An 18317-nucleotide genomic window follows, 5' to 3' on the forward strand; every position below is an offset into this window, starting at 1 on the left:
AGTGGGAGAATGATCTGAGCCCAGGAAGCAGAGGTTGCAGTGGGCTAAGATTGAGACACTGAACTCTAGCCTGGGTAACAGAGCTAGACCCTGCCTCAAAAAAAAAAAAGAAAAAAGTATAAAAAAATTTTTTTAAGTGTCAGCTAACACTCATAAGAATAGAGGGGGCTGGGCACAGTGGCTCATGCCCACAGTGGCTCATGCCTATAATCCCAGCACTTTGGGAGGCCAAGATGGGCAGATCACCTGAGGTCGGAAGCTCGAGACCAGCCTGACCAACATGGAGAAACCCTGTCTCTACCAAAAATACAGGCATGGTGGCACATGCCTGTAATCCCAGCTACTCGGGAGGCTGAGGCAGGAGAATCGCTTGAACCCGGGAGGCAGAGGGTGTGGGGAGCTGCCATTGCACTCCAGCCTGGGCAACAAGAGCGAAACTCCGCCTCAAAAAAAAAAAAAAAAAAAAAAGAATAGAAGGTTTTCTGCTCATCATTGCTGTTGTTTTTGGTTTTAAAATTTCATGCTGCTTCTTGATAAATTCATAAAAGGTAGAATAGACTTCCGGTAGAATTTTCTTAAATCAGGCCAGCATTTTTTCTAACACAGGACAGTTTTTTTCTATAACTGTAGGAAGAGCACTTCTGTAAGATGAACCTGAAGCCCCTGTGTTCCAAGTGCAGTTAGCACTTCCCGGAGATTCTGAACATCTCATGAACCAGAATTTCTTTCTCCATTTATACTTCGGAACACTGGCTTTGTAACTGCTTTGCAAAAGTCTAGAAAGTCATTGTAGGCTCCTTGGAATGGGTCCAATGTGACTGTGGTCCAGTAGATTTGTTTTTTACTTAGAAATAGTTTTTCTAGCAAAGAGATAGAAATTAGATGCTCTTTTTTTGCTTTAAGGTAGAGACCAAATATAATAAAATGGTAAATTCTACGGCACAGACATAACCATATTAGAGCCAGACACAGTGGCTCACGCCTGTAATCTCAGTACTTTGAGAGGCTGACACAGGCAGATCACTTGATGTCCAGAGTTAGAGACCATCCTGGCCAACACGGTGAAACTCCGTCTCTACCAAAAATACAAAAATTAACTGGGCATAGTGGTGCACGCCTGTAATCCCAGCTACTCGGGAGGCTAAGGCAGGTGAATCGCTTGAACCTGGGAGTCAGAAGTTGCAGTGAGCTGAGATGGCGCCACTGCACTCTGGCCTGGGTGACAGAGCAAAACTCCGTCTCAAAAAGAAAAAAAAGAGGCCGGGCACGGTGGCTCACGCCTGTAATCCCAGCACTTTGGGAGGCCGAGGCAGGCGTCTCACCTGAGGTCAGGAGTTCGAGACCAGCCTGATCAACGTGGAGAAACCCTGTCTCTACTAAAACTACAAAATTAACTGGGCATGGTGGCACATGCCTGTAATCCCAGCTATTTGGGAGGCTGAGGCAGGAGAATCACTCGAGCCCAGGAGGCAAAGGTTGCAGTGAGCCGAGATCACGCTACTGCATGCCAGCATGCCAGCCTGGGTGACAGAGTGGGACTCCGTCTCAAAACAAAAGAAGAAATAGCCATATTACTTGTTAATTAATGCTGTACTTTTCTCATAGGCAAACTCAAATGCTGAGAACCCCAAGCTGATATCAGCAATGCTGTGTGCTGCTTTGTATCCAAATGTAGTGCAGGTAACAAAACATTTTTCCTAGATCCTTCCATTTTTTGTTTGATTTGTAGCCAAGTGATATAAGTTAAGATGTGCATATTAATCATCTTAAAGAGATATATACACATGTGTACGCACACACACACCCTTTTAAACTTAGCATACGTTTTCACTCCTTCAGTTCCCCAAATCTGTTGGGATACATTATTCAATAACACATTTATTGTATAAAATTTTTAATCCTTCTGACATATGATATTCCAAAAATTAAAATAGACATAAATGTCAGTCGGCCAACCTATATGTAACTAACTTTCTATGTTAGTTGGAAACTTGATTCAACTACAGTTTATCTTACGCCCTCTACTCTGGACTAAAAGTAAATAGCCAGGCATGGTGGCTCACGCCTGTCATCCCAACACTATGGGAGGCCGAGGTGGGCAGATCATGAGATCAGGAGTTTGAGACCAGCCTGGCTAACATGGTGAAACCCCGTACCTACTAAAAATACAAAAATTAGCTGGGCGTGGTGGTGCGTACCTGTAATCCCAGCAACTCAGGAGGCTGAGGCAGGAGAATTGCTTGAACTCAGGAGGCAGAGGTTGCAATAAGCCAAGACCATGCCACTGTACCCCAGCCTGGGCCACAGACCGAGACTGTCTCAAAGACAAACAAACAAGTAAATAATAAGGGCCAGGTGCGATGGCTCACGCCTGTAATCCAAGCACTTTGGGAGGCCGAGGCGGGCGGATCACCTGAAGCCGGGAGTTCGAGGCCAGCCTGACCAATATGGAGAAACCCCATCTCTACTAAAAATACAAAATTAGCCAGGCGTGGTGATGCACGCCTGTAATCCCAGCTACTCAGGAGGCTGAGGCAGGAGAATCGCTTGAACCCAGGAGGCGGAGGTTTCGGTGAGCCGAGATCACGCCATTGCACTCCAGCCTGGGCAACAAGAGCGAAACTCTGTCTCAAATAAAAATAAAAAATCAGTGCTTTGCCATAAGACTACCTGTGGCCAGACTACTGGAAACGCTACCTGAGTGTGCTCTTGGACTTTTACCTGAGTTTTGATTATTCATCCCTAACAAGGCACCATTTTCCCCAAAGAGTTTGGATTTGGCAGAATACTGGATCATTTTTCAAAGCCTTCACTTTTTTTATTAAATCCTCAGTTAACGTCTGACTGATTTATGGCTCATTTTCTGCTTAGCACTTGTATGCTTTTTAAACCATTTGAAATGTACTTTTAAAAAATTGTTTGTGCTTTGTAGTGTGGTTATGAAAGGGAAAAAAAGTCATTTGGATATAGATTTACTGGTTTTGCTATCATACTCTAGTAATGTAAGGTCTTACCGTTGATGGAAGCTGGGTGAAGGGTACAAGGAACTCAGTACTATTTTGCCACTTCCTGAGAGTCTATAATTACTTCAAAATAAAAAGATTATTTAAAAAAGAATGTGGGGGCCAGGAGCATTGGCTCATGCCTGTAATCCCAGCACTTTGGGAGGCTGAGGTGGGCGGATTGCTTGAGCTCAGGAGTTTGAGACCAGCCTGGGCAACATGGCAAAACCCTGTCTCTAAAAAAAGAAAAAAGAAAAAAGAAAAAGAATGTGGGGAAAAAATCATGTGGAGACTTAAAATGTAGAAACAAAGAACATAAATGTGGGATAAGAAGTTTTAGGTAACAATATAGTTTTGAGGCTAAGCCAAAAAGGAAAAGGTGATGTATCTGACTGTATATCTAAGAACTCATCAATAAGAAAGACTTGGGCCCTGCTCTGTCGCCTGCCATTGCTCCCCAGGCCCCGAGTGGTTCACGGAGCAATAAAGACAGATTTCAGGTGCCAGGAACTTGCACCTCCAATCCCAGATGCTATGTTCAGCAAAAGCTCCGTGGTTCTGGCCTACAGTGGCGGCCTGGACACCTTCTGTATGTGGCTCAAGGAACAAGGCTATGACATCATTGCCTACCTTGCCAACATCGGCAAGAAGGAAGACTTCAAGGAAGCCAGGAAGAAGGCACTGAACCTTGGGCCCAAAAAGGTTTTCATTGAGGACATCAGCAAGGAGTTTGTGGAGGAGTTCATCTGGCCAGCCGTCCAGTCCAGTGCACTGTATAAGGACCGCTACCTCCTGGGCCCCTCTCTCCCCAGCGTCTGCATCACCCGCAAACAAGTGGAAATTGCTCAGCGGGATGGGGCCAAGTGTATGTCCCACAGTGCCATGGGAAAGGGGAATGATCAGGTCCAGTTTGAGCTCACCTGCTACTCACTGGCCCCCCAGATTAAGGTCATTGCTCCCGGGAGGATCCCCAACTTCTACAACCAGTTCAAGGGCCACAGTGATCTGATGGAATATACAAAGAAACATAGGATTCCCATCCCAGTCACTCCGAAGCACCCATGGAACATGGATGAGAACCTCATGCACATCAGCTATGAGGCTGGAATCTTGGAGAACCCCAAGAACCCAGCACCTTCAAGTCTCTACATGAAGATCCAGGACCCAACCAAAGCCCCCAACACCACCAACATTCTCAAGATTGAGTGAAAAAGGGGTCCCCGTGAAAGTGACAAGCATTAAGGATGGCACCACCCACCAGACCTCCTTGGAGCTCTTCGTGTACCTGAATGAAGTCGCAGGCAAGCACAGTGTGGGCCATATTGACATCGTGGAGACCCGCTTCATTGAAATGAAGTCCTGAGGTATCTACAAGACCCCAGCAGGCACCATCCTTTACTACCCTCATTTAGACACTGAGGCCTTTGCCATGGACCAGGAAGTGCGCAGAATCAAACAAGGCCTGGGCTTGAAATTTGCTGAGTTGGTGTACACCGATTTCTGGCACAGCCCTGAGTGTGACTTTGCCCGCCACTGCATCGCCAAGTCCCAGGAGCAAGTGGAAGGGAAAGTGCAGGTGTCCATCTTCAAGGGCCAGGTGTACATCCTCTGCCAGGAGCCCCACTGTCTCTCTACAGTGGGGAGCAGTGAGCGTGAACATGCAGGGCAATGGTGAGCCAGCCAGTCGATGCCACCAGTCTCATCAACATCAATTCCCTCAGGCTGAAGGAATATCATCATCTCAGAGCAAGGTCACTGCCAAATAGACCCCTGTACAATGGGGAGCTAGAGCCGCCTCACTTTGCAGATCTCCCAAGTACAGGCACTAATTGTTGTGATAATTTGTAACTGTGACTTGTTCTCTCTGGCTAACAGTGTCGTGGGGCTACCGGGCCCCAGCTTTGTTCCCTGGTCCCCCTGAAGCCTGTAAAAGTGGTCATCAAAGGGAAGGGTGGGGGGCAGCTACAGTGGGGAGCTATAAAATGACAATTTAAAAAAAGAAAAAGAAAAAAAGACTAAGGCCGGGCGTGGTGGCTCACATCTGTAATCCCAGCATTTTGGGAGGCCGAGGTGGGCAGACCACCTGAGGTCAGGGGTTTGAGACCAGCCTGGCCAACATGGTGAAACCCCATCTCTACTAAAAAATACAAAAATTAGCTGGGCATGGTGGTGAGTGCCTGTAATCCCAGCCGCTTGGGAGGCTGAGGCAGAAAAATAGCTTGAACCTGGGAGGCGGAGGTTGCAGTGAGCAGAGATCGCACCATCGTACTCCATCCTGGGCTACAGAACATGACTCTGTCTCAAAAAAAAAAAAAAAAAAAAAAAAAAAAGACTAAATAAAAGATCTAATAGAACCTAATAGAAACGTGGGCAAAGGACATGACTGAACAGATAATACATACACAAAAATTATATTCAGTGTTACTAGTAAGAAGAAATGCAAATTAAAACAGCAAAGAAGGCCGGGTGCGGTGGCTCACACCTGTAATCCCAGCACTTTGGGAGGCTGAGGCGGGCAGATCACAAGGTCACAAGGTTCAAGAGCAGCCTGGCCAATATGGTGAAACACTGTCTCTACTAAAAATACAAAAAAAAATTAGGGAGGCGTGGTGGCGGGTGCCTATTGTCCCAGCTACTCGGGAGGCTGAGGTAGGAGAATCGCTTGAACTCGAGAGGCGGAGGTTGCAGTGAGCTGCAATTGCACCACTGCCTCCAGCCTGGGCGACAGAGCGAGAGTCCGTCTAAAAAAAAAAAAAAAACAGCAAAGAAATAGCCTCTTTTTACTTTTTAAATTGGCAACACTGGGCTGGGCAGAGTGGCTCGTGGCACTTTGTAAGCCTGAGGTGAGAAGATCACATGGGGCCAAGAGTTTGAGATCAGCTTGGGCAACATAGTGAGACCTTGTCTCTACAAAAAAATTTTTTTTTAATTAGCCAGGCGTGGTGGTGCATGCCTGTAGTCCCAGCTACTCGGGATGCTGAGGTGGGAGGATAACTGGAGCCTGGGAGGTTGAGGCTGCAGTGAGCCATGATTGTGCCACTGCACTACAGCCGGGGTGACAGAGTGAGACCCTGTCTCAAAAAATAATAAATAGGCAAAACTTTTTAAAAATTATAATACTGCCAGATGTGGTACCATGCACTGGTAATCTCAGTTACTTGGGAGGCTAAGACAGGAGGATCACTTTAGCCCAGGAGTTCAAGGCTACAGTTAGCTATGACTGTGCCTGTAAATAGCCACTGCACTCCAGCCTGGGCAACATAGAGAGACCCTATCCCTAAAATAAAAAATAGGCCAGGTAAGGTGGCTCATACCTACAATCCCAACATTTTGGGAGGCCCAGGTGGGAGGATTGCATAAGGCCAGGAATTGAAGACCAGCCTGGGCAACATAGCAAGATCCCATCTCTACCAAAAATAGATTAAAATAAATAAATAATTGTTTGATAATAATGCAAATAAATAAATATAATGCTGGTGCTGTCATGAACCCCCCAAAATGAGTACTCTTACTCAGAGTAGGAATATAAGTTTATACCCCCTTTCTAGATAGCAGCTTTATTCCTAGGGATTTGTTATTAGGAAATAATTAATTGCAGATATGTACAAAGATACAGCTGGGAGAATATTCATTTCAGCACTGTTTATAATTGCAGACAATCTAAATTTGAAATAACAGGGAATTTATTGGTTAAATTATTATAAATTCTTACGACAAGGTCTTATATATCCATCGAAAATTATGTTTTAGGAAAATACGTCACAACATAGAAAAATGTTCTTAATATATTAAGTTTTAAAAAGTAGGTTATAAAAAAAGATTCTATTTTAGTTTCAAGATATGTTTATTTTCAAGATATCATTGAAAATACATCATTTTCAAGCTATTTTATTTATATTATGTGTTTATGGTTTTTTCTTTTTATATATAAAAATATAAATTTGGAAGAGAAGATTAAAATGATATTTACTGGCTGGGCACAGTGGCTCATGCCTATAATCCCAGCACTTTGGGAGGCCAAGGTGGGTGAATCATGAGGTAAAGAGATCGAGACCATCCTGACCAACATGGTGAAACCCCATCTCTACTAAAAATACAAAAATAAGCTGGGTGTGGTGGCGTGCGCCTGTAGTCCCAGCTACTCGGGAGGCTGGGGCAGGAGAATCACTTGAACCTGGGAGGCGGAGGTTGCAGTGAGCCAAAATTGTGCCACTGCACTCCAGCCTGATGACACAACGAGACTCCATCTCCAAAAAAAAAAAAAAAAGGCCAAACACAGTGGCTCATGCCTGTAATCCCAGCACTTTGGGAGACCGAGACAAGTGGATCATCTGAGGTCAGGAGTTCAAGACCAGCCTGACCAACATGAAGAAACCCCATCTACACTAAAAGTACAAAATTAGCTGGGCATGGTGGTGCATGCCTGTAATCCCAGCTACTTGGGATGCGGAGGCAGGAGAATCACTTGAACCCAGGAGGTAGAGGTTGCAGTGAGCCAAGATTGCGCCATTGCACTACAGCCGGGGCAACAAGAGTGAAACTCCATCTCAAAAAAAAAAAAAAGGCCGGGCTCAGTGGCTCACGCCTGTAATCCCAGCACTTTGGGAGGCTGAGGTGGCTGGATCACAAGGTCAGGAGATCGAGACCATCCTGGCTAACACAGTGAAACCCCGTCTCTACTAAAAATACAAAAAATTAGCCTGGTGTGGTGGCAGGCGCCTGTAGTCCCAGCTATTCTGGAGGCTGAGGCAGGAGAATGGTGTGAACCCAGGAGGCGGAGCTTTTAGTGAGCCCAGATGGCTCCACTGCACTCCAATCTGGGCAGTAGAGGGAGACTCTATCTCAAAAAAAAAAAAAAAAAAAGATATTTACCAGTCTGGGTGCGGTGGCTCACGCCTGTAATCCCAGCACTTTGGGAGGCCAAGGCAGGCAGATTGCTTGAGGTCAGGAGTTCAAGACCAGCCTTGCCAACATGGTGAAACCATGTGTCTACTAAAAATACAAAAATTAGCTGGGTGTGGTGGCACACACCTGTAATCCCAGCTACTTGGGAACCTAAGGCAGGAGAATTGCCTGAACCTGGGAGGCGGAGGTTGCAGTGAGCTGAGATCACACCACTGTACTCTGGCCTGAGAGACAGAGTGCAGAGTGAGACTCGGTCTCAAAAAAAAAAAAAAAAAAAAAAACAAGAAAGGTGTTGGGATTGGGATACTCAGATCTCTGGTCCAGTGTCATCAGCTGGGTCACTGCACCTGATCATCAGTACAGAACCAAAATATCAACATAGTTTTCTCCCACATGGCCACAATGTGGTATAGTCACCCAGAGCCACTGCACCTATATTCACACTTCTTGGTGGAAAAAAAAAAAGCATGTGCTTGTTCTGCTTTCAGAAGGAAACAAAATAAGAAAGAAAGGGAAGAAACAGGAAAGCTATTCAGGCAAGACTGAGCAAGACTGGTTTTGTGCTTTTGTGCCAAGAGATACTTTCTATGAGAATATATATATTCTATGTCTTTTTTTTTCTTTTTGAGACGGAGTCTTGCTCTGTCGCCCAGTATTATACGTCTATTTTTACAAATACTTGTTGTTTAGGTGAAAAGCCCAGAAGGAAAATTTCAGAAGACCAGTACTGGAGCTGTCAGAATGCAACCAAAATCAGCTGAGTTGAAGTTTGTCACCAAGAACGATGGATATGTACACATTCACCCTTCATCAGTGAACTATCAGGTCAGAACGGTGGTATACACTTAATGTTTACAGGTCGTCCTGGGGTAGGAAACAGTCCCTTAAATTCAGCCACACCATGTTCTATCACTTGCTGTGCCCAGCAGCACCACTGTCTTAGGGAAGATTGAATAAGAATAAACAGACTAGAAATTGGACTATTTCTGGAAAGACTATTTCCATTTGAAGAAAATTCTACTGAATACCAAAAAGTACTCAAGCCTGCTTTCAGATATAAAATTGTTTCTTTGCAATGGTAATTGAAGTCATGAGCTAATTACATCACTGAATCTATGCCTTAAAAGGAAATGAATGACCTATTCTTGCTGATCCCACTTCCTCAGCTCTCAGCCTGCCACTGTGAGGCTTCTGCCCCCACCACTTTACTAAACCCATCAGAAGTTACAAATAACTTCTTAGTTGTCAAAGCCAGTGTCATCCCTTGGTCCTCATCATGCCACCTCTCACATGGTATTTGACATTGCTAATCTCTCTTCCTCTTGAAATTCTCCTGGATGTTATTTTTGCTTCTGAAATATCACTTTCTTCTCTCTCTCTGGTCATCCTCTCTATCTCCTTTATTTGCTTCTCTTCCTTTGCTCTGAAACAGTGGTTCTATCCTTTGTCCTTATTCTCTCACCATCATGCACTCTTCCTGAACCACCAAACGCACAACAGCACTTACACATCCCAACTGCCGCTTACACGCAGACACAGACCCCAGATCTGTCTCTCCAGACCTGCATTTTTTTTTCTGAGCTCTCCCGCTGGAAAGCATCAGCAAATTCTTTTCTTACGCCAACTCAGTTGGTCACCAGGTCCCATCAATGTCTCTTTTTTGACATCTCTAAGATTTGCCTTTTATCCCCACTATCCCCACTACCACTTCCTTAGCTCGAACTCCAAATATCATTTGCCTGAAATTCTATAATAATCTTACTTCTGGTGCTTTCTCTCTCCAACCTTCTACTACTCTACTGCTGCCAGAATTACCTTTACAAAACATCTATTTGACTATGTTAATTCCCTGCTTGAATCTTCATATCCAGAGTGTACCACACATTCTCACATGACTCTTCACATGGTCCTTCCTATACCTTGTCCCCAGGTTTGAAACATTCAGGCTGCTCTATCCTCTGGAACTACTGAGGACCATGTTCACAAAGCCTGGAAAGGATTTCCTTAAGCTTAGAGGACTTTGAGGATCAGGAGGTCATCTGCCCTTTCAGCCTGTTAGGAACCACAGGCCTGAGTTAGCTCCAGGCCCCCTCCTTTTTTTTTTTTTTTAATACTTTTGTTTGTTTGTTTTGCATGTTTCTCCAAGAAAGAACTACTCCTCTTTTGAGAATCCAAATCGTTCATGCATCCATGTAATATCTACTAGCGCCTACTCTGTGCCAGGCACTGTTGTAGGCTATTGAGGACAGTGGAAGAACCTAGATGCACACAGTCTCTGCCCTCAAGGAGCTTATGTTCTAGTGAGGGAGACAGGCAATACATAAGTAAACAGAATCTCAGGTAATGCTATAAAGCAAAAATAGAGCAGGATAGAGAGACAGAGAGTGACAGGAGAGGGGCCCTGCACATGGGGTGGTCAGGGAAGAACTCCAGGAGGAGAAAACAACTGAGCAAATCCTAAATGAAAAGCGAGTCATGCAGATATAGAGAAAGGAGAAACATTCCAGCAGAGGACATAAGTGCAAACACCACAAGGTGGGAGTGTATTTGGTGTGTTCCAGGAAGCGCACGAAGAGGCCAGTGGAGAGGGATGATCATGGGTGAGAGTGGTAGGAGCTGCATGGGGACGAGGGGCAGGGTGGGGTAGGGCGGACCAGGTAGCCCTGGCAACGACTTAAGATTTTAATCTTTGGACACCATTGGAGGGTTTTGAGCCATAATTGAACTTAATGTTTTTATTTTTATTTTATTTATTTATTAAGACAGAGTGTCTCTCTGTCCCCCAGGCTAGAGTGCAGTGGCACAGTCTCAGCTCACTGCAACCTCCGCTTCCCAGGTTCAAGCGATTCTCCTGCCTCAGCCCCTTGAGTAGCTGGGATTACAGGCATGCGTCACCGCTCCCAGCTGATGTTTGCAGTTTTGTAGAAATGGGGTCTCACCATGTTAGCCAGGCCAGTTTCAAACTCCTGGCCTCAGGTGATCCACCTGCCTTAGTCTCCCAAATTGCTGGAATTACAGGCATGAGCCACCACGCCCTGCCAGACTTACGTTTTTAAAAGATCACCTTGATTGCTGGGTAGAAAAGACACTGTAAAATGCAAAAATAGAAGTGGGGAGAGCACTCGAGAAGCCATCACAGTGGTTTCTGTGAGATGACAATGGTTTGTACTAAGTTAGTAGCTGGGTGCAGTGGCTCATACCTGTAATCTCAGCACTTTGAAGGGCCGAGGCGGACGGATGACTTGAGGTCAGGAGTTTGAGACCAGCCTAGCCAACATGGTGAAACCCCATCTCTACTAAAAATACAAAAATTAGCCGGGCATGGTGGTGCAAGCCTGTAGTCCCAGCTACTTGGGAGGCTGAGGCAGGAGAATCACTTGAACCTGGGAGGCAGAGATTGCAGTGAGCCGAGATCACACCACTGCACTCCAACCTGGGCGACTGAGCAAGACTGCATCTCAAAAAAAAAAGGCTGGGTGCAGTGGCTCACATCTGTAATCCCAGGACTTTGGGAGGCGGAGGCAGGCAGATCACCTGAGGTCAGGAGTTCAAGACCAGCCTGGCCAGCATGATGAAATCCCTGTCTCTACTAAAAACACAAAAATTAGCCAGGCATGGTGGCAGGGGCCTATAATCCCAGCTACTTGAGAGGCTGAGGCAGGAGAATCTCTTGAACCCAGAGGGCGGAGGTTGCGGTGAGCTGAGATTGCACCAGTACACTCCAGCCTGGACAACAAGAGCAAAACTCCATCTCAAAAAAAAATAAAGAAAGAAAATTTGGTAGCTGTAGAAGTGGTGAGAATATATCAAGGCATTTTGTATTTTGAAAAGAGAGCTGACTGGACTTAGTGACGATGTAGACGGTGTGAGGGGGAAAAGAATAGTCAGTGATGACTCCTCAGTTAGGGCCCTGAGCCCCTGGGTGAATGGGAGCGTCATTTCCCGAGATAGGGAACACTGCAAGGAAGAAGAATCAAGAATTCCATCTGGGCCAGGCACAGTGGCTCACACCTGTATTCCCAGCAATTTGGGAGGCCAAGGCAGAAGGATTGCTGGAGCCCAGGGTTTCAAGACCAGCATGGGCAACATGGTGAGACCCTATCTCTAGGAAAAAATATAAAAAACCAAAGCTTTTTTTTTTTTTTTTAACACAAAAGTGTGAGATACTTATTAAATGTCCAAGAAGAGATGGCAAGTCAATAGTTACACACGCAAATCTGGAGCTCAGGAAAGTCACGGGCTGTAGATAAATTTGGGGAGTCATTAATGGACAGGCAGTATTTAAATCCATGGGACTGGTGGGGGTGTTCCCTTTTTGTTGCCAGTGACATCACTGTCATCATCTGAGGTTTTTTGTTACAGGTGAGACACTTTGACAGCCCCTACCTGTTGTACCACGAGAAGATAAAAACGAGTCGGGTATTCATCCGAGACTGCAGCATGGTGTCTGTGTACCCGCTGGTCTTGTTTGGAGGAGGCCAAGTGAATGTGCAGCTTCAAAGAGGAGAGTTCGTTGTCTCCCTGGATGATGGCTGGATCCGTTTTGTAGCTGCTTCCCATCAGGTAAACAGAGAACTGGTCTGTTCTATGAGGCTCAGGTCATGAGGGACTTTGATAATATGAAGTTATGAAGTCAAGGGCATTCCTCTAGGAACCAAGGTAACAGACCTAATTAAAAATGAATGATGGCGGCCGAGCCCAGTGGCTCACACCTATAATTCCGGCACTTTGGGAGGCTGAGGCGAGCAGATCATTTGGGGCCAGGAGTTTGAGACCAGCCTGGCCAACATGGTCAAACCCCGTCTCTACTAAAAATACAAAAATTAGCTGGGCATGTTGGTGGGTGCCTGTAATCCCAGCTACTCAGGAGGCTGAGACATGAGAATCGCTTGAACTTAAGGGGCAGAGGCTGCAGTGAGCCAAGATCATGCCATTGTACTCCAGCCTGGGCAACAGAGCGAGACTCTGTCTCAAAAAATAAAATAAAATAAAATAAATGAATGATGGTCTACACTGGGACACTAAGAAAGAGTGAGGCTGAAGTGAGGCCAGGAGTGGAGCCCTGATAAGAGTTCCAGCAAGCATACTGGGAAGGGAAGTCTCGTTATGGGCTGGGGTTGGTATAAAAGGCTAGGACAGAAACTGTAAAGTGAGGGTGCTGGACCTTCCTTATTGTTATATAAATAATAGATGTTCACCAAAGAAAAGTCAGAAAATACAGATAAGCAAAAATAAATAAATAAAAACCACCCTGATTCCACCACTGCTATTTTGAGAAAAAGATAATGGGTCTGAATTCTTCATTTATTGTCAGGTCTCAATTATTCACTATACGGAGTCTCTGTGAAAAACATTTCATGGAGAGTACATATTTAAGAAACAAAACTTCAGCCAGGTGCGGTGGCTCACGCCTGTAATCCCAGCATTTTGAGAGGCCGAGGTGAGCAGATCACCTGAGGTCAGGAGTTCGAGACCAGCCTGGCCAACATGGTGAAACCCCATCTCTACTAAAAATACAAAAAAATTAACCAGATGTGGTAGCGGGCACCTGTAATCCCAGCTACTCAGGATGCTGAGGCAGGAGAATCTCTTGAGCCCAGGAGGCAGAGGTTGTAGTGAGCCAAGATCACGCCATTACACTCCAGCCTGAGTGACAAGAGGGAAACTCCATCTCAAAAAAATGAATACATAAAAATACACACACAAAAAAATTAGCTGGGCGTGGTGGTGGGCGCCTGTAATCCCAGCTACTCAGGAGGCTGAGACAGGAGAATCGCTCGAACCTAGGAGGCAGAGGTTGCAGTGAGCCAAGATCACACCACTGCACTTCAGCCTGGGTGACAGAACGAGACTCCGTATCAAATAAATAAATACATAGATAGATAAAACTTCACGTAGACACCTGTAATCCCAGCTGCCAGAGGCTGAGGTGAGAGGATTGCTCAAGCCCAAGAGGTCAAGGCTTCAGTGAGCCATGATTGCACCACTGCACTTCAGCCTGGGTGACAGAGTGAGACTGTGTCTCAAAAAAATAAATAAATAAAATTTCATTTTAACGTCTGCATCTGTTAGAATTCTTATGTTACAAGAAGCGGATATGCCAACTCAAACATTAAAAGAAATTGATTGGCATATTTAACTTTTAACATAGTCTAGAGCAGCAGTGTCCAACAGAAATACAATGTGACCCACATATGTAATTTTAATTGTTCTAGTAGCCACATTTTTAAAAGTAAAAAGAAATAGATGAAATTAATCTTAGTATATTTTATTTAACCTAAATGTTTTAATTTTAACATGTAATCAATATAAAAATTATTGAGATTGTTTACATTACCTTTTCATATTAAGTCTTCAAAATCAGGTATATATTTTATATTCACAGCACATCTCAGTTTGGGCTGGCCACATTTCATGTAGACATTAGATAAGCCACTTGTGACTAGTGGCTACCTTACTGGACAGTCCAGGTCAAGGCCAGGCAAGGTTGGTTTGATTTAGCAGTTTAGTGGTGACAAAAATGTGGTTAACCTAGTGGTATTGAAGGGCTTGCAATAGCTCCTGGCGTCACATGTATGCAACATACCGTCCAGAAGAGCCAGAAACTTTCTTGCCTACAAGCTCAATCAAAGCTCCCCTCCTAAACCAATTCCTGTGACCAAAGGGATGTCCTGAACTTGAAGACGTGGAGTACCTGAGCCATTCACCCTGGCAAGGCTCACAGTGTGAACCTGAGTTAGAGCAGGGTCCAAACTGCATGGTTCCCATACAGTGGGGAAGGGGCAAAACAGATGTTGGGAAGACATCTACAGTGCCACAGCATCAGCATAAACAAAATGCCATAAAAGCATACAGTGTATCCCAAAGCTACAGAGATTTTTGATTCATCTAATATCTTCCACTTTTTTTTTTTTTTTTTTTTTTTGAGATGGAGTCTTGCTCTGTCGCCTACGCTAGAGTACAGTGGCACCATCTTGGTTCACTGCAACCTCCGCCTCCCGGGTTCAAGCAATTCTCCTGCCTCAGCATCCTGAGTAACTGGGACTATAGGCACACGCCACCATGCCCATGCCTGGCTTTTTTTTTTTTTTTTTTTTGAGACGGAGTTTTGCTCTTGTTGCCCAGGTGGGAGTGCGATGGTGCAATCTCGGCTCACCACAACCTCCATCTCCCATGTTCAAGCAATTCTCCTGCCTCAGCCTCCCGAGTAGCTGGGATTACAGGCATGCACCACCACCCTGGCTAATTTTGTATTTTTAGTAGAGACAGGGTTTCTCCATGTTGGTCAGGCTGGTCTTGAACTCCTGACCTCAGGTGATCTGCCCGCCTCGGCCTCCCAAAGTGCTGAGATTACAGGCGTGAGCCACCGCGCCCAGCTAATTTTTGTATTTTTATTAGAGATGGAGTTTCACCATATTGGACAGGCTGGTCTCAAACTCTTGACCTCGTGGTCTGCCCTCCTTGGCCTCCCAAAGTGCTGGGATTACAGGCGTGAGCCACTGAGCCCAGCCCACTTTTTTTTTTTTTTTTTTTTTTTGAGATGGAGTTTTGCTCTTGCTACCCAGGCTGAAGTGCAATGGCGCGATCTCGGCTCACCACAACCTCCGCTTCCCGGGTTCAAGCAATTCTCCTGCCTCAGCCTCCTGAGTAGCTGGGATTACAGGCATGTGCCCCCATGCCCAGCTAATTTTGTGTTTTCAGTAGAGATGGGGTTTCTCCATGTTGATCAAGCTGGTCTCGAATTCCGACCTCAGGTGATCCACCTGCCTCAGTCTCCCAAAGTACTGGGATTACAGGAGTGAGCCACCACGCCCAACCTATCTACCACTTTTTTTTTTTTTTTTTTTGAAACAAGGTATTCTGTGAAGTGATCAGTAAATTTTATTTTCCTTTTTTTGATTTTTTTATTTTTGAGACGGAGTTTCGCTCTTGTTGCCCAGACTAGAGTGCAATGGCATGATCTTGGCTCACCACAACCTCCGCCTCCTGGGTTCAAGCGATTCTCCTGCCTCTGCCTCCCGTGTAGCTGGAATTACAGGCATGCTCCACCATGCCCAGCTAATTTTGTATTTTTAGTAGAGACGGGGTTTCTCACATTGGTCAGGCTGGTCTTGAACTCCTGACCTCATGATCCACCTGCCTCGGCCTCCCGAAGTGCTGGGATTACAGGTGTGAGCCACTGCACCTGGCCCAAATCTTTTCTTTAGATGAGATGTGATAGAGGCACTTTTTTATAATGGACCTCCTTTAGTCTACTACAAAATGAAAATGTGTTTACGGTTTTTGTTCCTAATGGAGTTAAAATTATATCAGAAATATAAATAATGGTAATCATAACTGGAGTATTTCCCTCCAATAACCTATCCTGCCTGTTCCTCCAAGCACTGCTCAAATTGTAGTTTTCATTTTAGGTGGCTGAATTGGTAAAGGAGCTTCGTTGCGAACTTGATCAGCTTCTCCAGGATAAAATTAAAAACCCAAGCATTGATCTGTGTACGTGTCCTCGAGGATCCCGGATCATCAGCACAATTGTGAAACTTGTTACTACACAATAAAGAGCAGTCTTAGAGAGTGCTTGCTACTCACCTGCTTCTAGCTCACCTGGGAAATAACAGCAGAACCTCTACCTCCAACTAAAGACCTGTTGGGGCTGGCCCTGGTGGAGGAGCCCAGGGCAGGCAGCCCAAGGCAGCTGAGGCAGTGCATATACCCTTAGGGCCATTTCTAACAAAGCCTTGGCCACTCCCAGCACAATTTGGAGTGTCAAGGGTGAGAGCCTAAAACCCAGCTTGCCTGTCTTTGTCTCTGTGACTATTCCGGAGTGAATTAAGTTCACCTGATAACACAAAAGTGAATGTATAATATAATTCTGTTTTAATCTGTGTATTCTTTTTCTCCTACTTTTTACTGGGGTGAGACAGGGGCATGAGGAGAAATTACGCCTTTTTTTTTTTCTTTCCCTGTCGTCAAGGCTCAGCTGAGAGAATTCAGAACAGAGAAGGGGAAAAAAACAAAATTATGTGAACAAGAAAAAATAAAATTTCATTTTAGGCTATTGGCTACTGAGTAACCTTGACTTGTGAGGGATTTTTATTTTTACTCATTAAAGGGCAACTTAAAAAAATTTGAAGGAGTTCTCTTTTGGTATTAAAATGCAAGCTGGCCTTATTGATAACACTCCTATTCTTAAAAGCAGAACAATCTGGATGTCTTCATAGTTCTACATTTAGGAATCTTTACTCTCTCTTGTGAACTCAGCCAGACGCAATGGTCACGTTTCTCATCACCGAAGGAGAATTTTAATAGCATTCCTGGGGCAGAGTTGGCATGGATGAGGTCAAAAAGGTTGCCATCGGATTTACAGCCATCACAATGCTTTCTATGAAATTGCTTCTTTTCAACCACCACCACTTAGGCTAATGGGGCACTAGCATTTTGGAAAACATCAGGGGATTTACATTCTCCCTGGACATCTATCAGTGTGGCCAGGAAGGATCCCAAATTGCTGAGTAGAAAAAATATTTGTATGTTTGTTTAGACCTCAGGGCTGGACGCAGTGGCTCATGCCTGTAATCCCAGCAATTTAGGAGGCCGAGGCAGGCCAATCACATGAGATCAGGAGTTCAAGACCAGCTTGGGCAACTTGGTGAAACCCCATCTCTATTAAAAATACAAAAATTAGCCAGGCATGGTGACGGGCGCCTATAGTCCCAGCTACTTGGGAGGCGGAGGTGGGAGAATCACTTGAACCTGGGAGGTGGGGGTTGGAGTGAGCCGAGATTGTACCATTGCACTCCAGCCTAGGTGACACTGTCTCAAAAAAAAAAAAATGGACCTCAGGACAGGGTCACTACAGGTTCCATACTATGGATAGAATTCAAACTAAATCAAAACCATCTCAGTGAAATCAATGAAAGGTGTTCACTTTTTCAAGGTATTACCTTAGTTAAGTTTTCAGGAAGTCTCCTTGGCTGTCCAAAATGATTATTATTAAGTATATATATATATATATATATATATATATTTTTTTTTTTTTTTTGAGACAGAGTCTCGCTCTGTCACCCAGGCTGGAGTGCAGTGGCCGGATCTCAGCTCACTGAAAGCTCCGCCTCCTGGGTTTATGCCATTCTCCTGCCTCAGCCTACCTAGTAGCAGGGACTACAGGCGCCCACCACCGCACCCAGCTAGTTTTTTGTATTTTTTAGTAGAGACAGGGTTTCACCATGTTAGCCAGGATGGTCTCGATCTCCTGACCTCGTGATCCACCCGTCTCGGCCTCCCAAAGTGCCGGGATTACAGGCTTGAGCCACTGCGCCCGGCCTATTATCAAGTATATTTAAGCTTCGGTGCATTGAAGAGCTTAGACTCTAAGCAGTATTTTTAAAAGACATCGATTCATGTCATTGCTTT

General features: G+C 45.0%; 1 protein-coding gene and 1 pseudogene across 2 annotated transcripts in view; both read left to right on the forward strand.

The window, feature by feature from the left end:
• DHX57 (DExH-box helicase 57) overlaps window positions 1-16977 on the forward strand; it is a 76882-nt gene extending 59905 nt beyond the window's left edge. For both annotated transcript variants that reach the window (XM_015112156.3, XM_015112155.3), the window contains exons 21-24: window positions 1606-1680; window positions 8598-8732; window positions 12270-12470; window positions 16319-16977. In XM_015112156.3, coding sequence (XP_014967642.1) covers window positions 1606-1680; window positions 8598-8732; window positions 12270-12470; window positions 16319-16462 — 555 coding nt within the window. In that variant the 3' untranslated portion in view covers window positions 16463-16977. The remainder of the gene's footprint in view (window positions 1-1605; window positions 1681-8597; window positions 8733-12269; window positions 12471-16318) is intronic.
• LOC106992908 (argininosuccinate synthase pseudogene) lies at window positions 3333-4986 on the forward strand (annotated as a pseudogene).
• Window positions 16978-18317: the final 1340 nt, after the last annotated feature.

The sequence above is a fragment of the Macaca mulatta genome, chromosome 13 (assembly GCF_049350105.2).
Source record: "Macaca mulatta isolate MMU2019108-1 chromosome 13, T2T-MMU8v2.0, whole genome shotgun sequence".
NCBI classification, from domain to species: Eukaryota; Metazoa; Chordata; class Mammalia; order Primates; family Cercopithecidae; genus Macaca; species Macaca mulatta.